This window comes from Chaetomium globosum, genomic scaffold (assembly GCF_000143365.1).
Source record: "Chaetomium globosum CBS 148.51 scaffold_1 genomic scaffold, whole genome shotgun sequence".
In the NCBI taxonomy this organism is placed as follows: Eukaryota; Fungi; Ascomycota; class Sordariomycetes; order Sordariales; family Chaetomiaceae; genus Chaetomium; species Chaetomium globosum.
This window is the reverse complement of record NT_165976.1, coordinates 1,561,777-1,564,546: the sequence shown is the minus strand read 5'-3', so window position 1 is coordinate 1,564,546 and position 2,770 is coordinate 1,561,777. Positions and strand designations below refer to the sequence as shown.

Sequence of the window (2,770 nt, the reverse complement as noted above, 5' to 3'; positions counted from 1 at the left end):
GTTTTTCTTTTTCCATCATTGTCTTTCCTTTCGTTTTTCTTTTGTTGTTTTTTTTTTTAGGAGGACTGGGGCCTTGGAGAGCTTATTTTTTTTTTTTATTTAAGGGAATTCAGGATCGCCCCCCTCTCCCCTCCCTTGCCCGCAGTTTTTTGGTTCCCACTTTTGTTGGGAAGGGTGGAGGGAAGGGGAAGGAGCGGGCTGTCGTGGGGGAGGGGGAGGGCTGGCTTGGGTTGGGGAAGGAGGTTGGGCCGGAGGATGGGCTGGTTTTCTTGGGGGCTGGGGCGCTCTTGAGACCGTCGCTGAGGGCGGTGGCCAGTTGGATGGAGGATGTTTATACGTGGGGCGAGAGTGCGTATGGTGTGTTTGATGGCGCAGTTGCTGGCGGCGCGGCGCGGACGAAGAGGAGGAGGACGGTTGGTAAGAAAGCGGGCGTTGCTAGAGTGGCTGCTGCTGGGGATGGAAAGAAGGTCCAAAGAAGTACGAAACCGAAATCTGCAACGCCGGAAGCAAGTGGCGCTCCTGGGATCCAAGATGGGGATGCTCAGCCCGGTCAAGCCGCCGAGAGCGCTCTACCAGACGCCGGGGAGGCCAACGGCGGCATGGACAAAATGTTCAGCTACCTCAAGCTTGGCTACGGCACTTACTGGTCTCTGGGTACTGCTAGCCCTGCAACAAACTCGGACGCAGACGACGAATCAACACCAAACCCAGCCGACACTGAAAACGCTGCTGCACAGAAGCCCGCAAAGGACCCGGACGCTGGCTTCTTTCTGGTCGGACTCGACAAGCAAGGTACTGAATCAGAGCAACCAGAGCAGTTAGACTCCCCAGAACGGGCGGAACGCGCTAGCCCGCCGACTGTCACAGTCGAGCTTGACCCCAAAAGCCGCCAGGGCGGGGAGTTGGGCGTCGTTGGCTCACCAAGCATCGATCCCAGCAATCAAACTCCTAAGAAGACGAACACAACTCAGCTGCGGCCCGTCATCTACGCCCACAGACCCTTCATCTACATCCTCCTCTTCCAGCCCAACACAACCACCCCCTCCTGGGACGAGCTCTCTCAATCCCTCCACTCACAACTCACCCGCCTCCACAAACCCCTCCTCACCTCCACCGCCTACCGACCGGATAAGCCAAACCTCGGCGTCCCCACCACCTCCCAGTCCGAGATCTACGACCTGGTCTTCGACCCCCACACCCTCACAATCCACTCCACCATCCCCAACATCCCCAACCCCACCTTCCTCATCCCCAACCCCTCAACCATCCTCGCCCCGCTGCCCTCCTCCCCAGCCGCAGCCTGGTCGCGCGTGGAGGCGCTCAACACCCACAACCAGATCCTCAACATGTTCGCCGGCTCACGTGGCGACCTTGCTGCGCTGGAGCGCACATGCAAGACCAGCCGCGGGTGGTGGGTCGTCTGGAATCGCGTTCTTGAACAGCGGCGGGGTACCGGGGGGGAGGTCCAGCAGCAGCAGCAGGCGGCGTCGTCGCTGGACGAGGGGGAGGGGTCGGACGATGCGAGCGACGAGCACGCGGCGGTGGTGGGGAAGGAGATCTTCCTTGTTCGTCGGGCGAGTGACCATGGCGGTGTTGGTGGCGTTAGGGGTGTTAGTGTGTCGTATGTGGGTGGTGCCTCGGGCGGGTGGACGGATGGGGCGAGTCGGCTGGCGCAGGGGATAGGGGTCGATACGAGGAGGTATATTGAGGGGTTGTTGAGTTTGAATCGGTGAGTTGTGGTGGTATTTGTGGATGGATGAAGGCAGATGTCTTGTGGTGTGTGGATCTCATCGAGAGGGTGTTTGTCACAAATCATAAACACATGGCAAACGAGACCAAATGAGACGAGAACGGCGGCAGGTACAAGTCCCAGCTACCAGTGGAATACGCTGGGCTAACTAATCAAACGCCAAATAAACTATTCAGTCAATTCAAAAAAACTCGGTTGCCCTAAGTAAGTACATGAAAAAAAAGATCTATCGACCAGGGCATATCTATTGGCGCCCTATCCCTTTTTCCTTACTCCAAGCCTGGAGCAGGCAGGCCCAAGACGCCAGTGTGTTGTTCTGTATTTGTGCTGACAAAAAGGGGGTATATCTCGTCCCATACATGGTCTGGTGACGGGTAAAGGCAGAAGCGAAAAAATGGCATCACATCATAATGCCCGGGGGGCGGTTGGATGCATCATCCAAAACAAGCCGACCGGGTCGCCGCCGGGTTCCGGATACGGCCTCCCGGCTCCGCCCATCCAAAATAAAGGCCAAAAAAGACCGAACGACTTAGGGAAAAGGCCGTTTAGTCGTTGAACCACCACTCGATCTTCTGGCGGCCAGCATCCAGCGAACCGAAGAGCTCCAAGAAGATCTTCTCGGAGCCGTCGATGTCGCCGGGGGCGCAGACGGGGCACTTGTCGTGGACGAGCGCTTGGATGGTCTTGCCGTTGGCCTTGATGGTGATGGTCTTGCCGCACATGGGGTTGCCGTTGGACACGGTGCCCATCAGCTGCGCCGACACCGCCACGATGTTGTGCGTGTGGTCCTTGTTGAGGTCGTCGAACCCGCAGGACCCCAGCCCCAGCGCGAAGTAGGTGATGTCGCCCGCGTAGGTCGTGCCACCGCCGCCGCCGCCGCTGTTGCCGCCGTCGCCGTTCCCGGGGATATCGATGGGGAGCGGCGGCGGCGGAGGGGGAGGAGGAGGAGGGGGAGCCGCGCTGGTGGTCGGCACCAGGGGAAGGGGTTTGGGCAGTTCCACCACCGGGGGAGGGGGGAAT

The 2,770-nt window shown here is 59.1% G+C and overlaps 2 protein-coding genes across 2 annotated transcripts in view; one reads left to right on the top strand and one right to left on the bottom strand.

The window, feature by feature from the left end:
- CHGG_00524 (uncharacterized protein) overlaps nucleotides 1–1,733 on the top strand; it is a gene marked incomplete at both ends in the record, with an annotated part of 2,826 nt that extends 1,093 nt beyond the window's left edge. The window contains one exon of the mRNA XM_001219744.1: nucleotides 105–1,733. Coding sequence (XP_001219745.1) covers nucleotides 105–1,733 — 1,629 coding nt within the window. The remainder of the gene's footprint in view (nucleotides 1–104) is intronic.
- A 562-nt stretch (nucleotides 1,734–2,295) lies between these two features.
- The window catches only part of CHGG_00523 (uncharacterized protein), a gene marked incomplete at both ends in the record, with an annotated part of 800 nt that continues 325 nt past the window's right edge, over nucleotides 2,296–2,770 (bottom strand). The window contains one exon of the mRNA XM_001219743.1: nucleotides 2,296–2,710. Within this exon, the coding sequence (XP_001219744.1) occupies nucleotides 2,296–2,710 (415 nt within the window). The remainder of the gene's footprint in view (nucleotides 2,711–2,770) is intronic.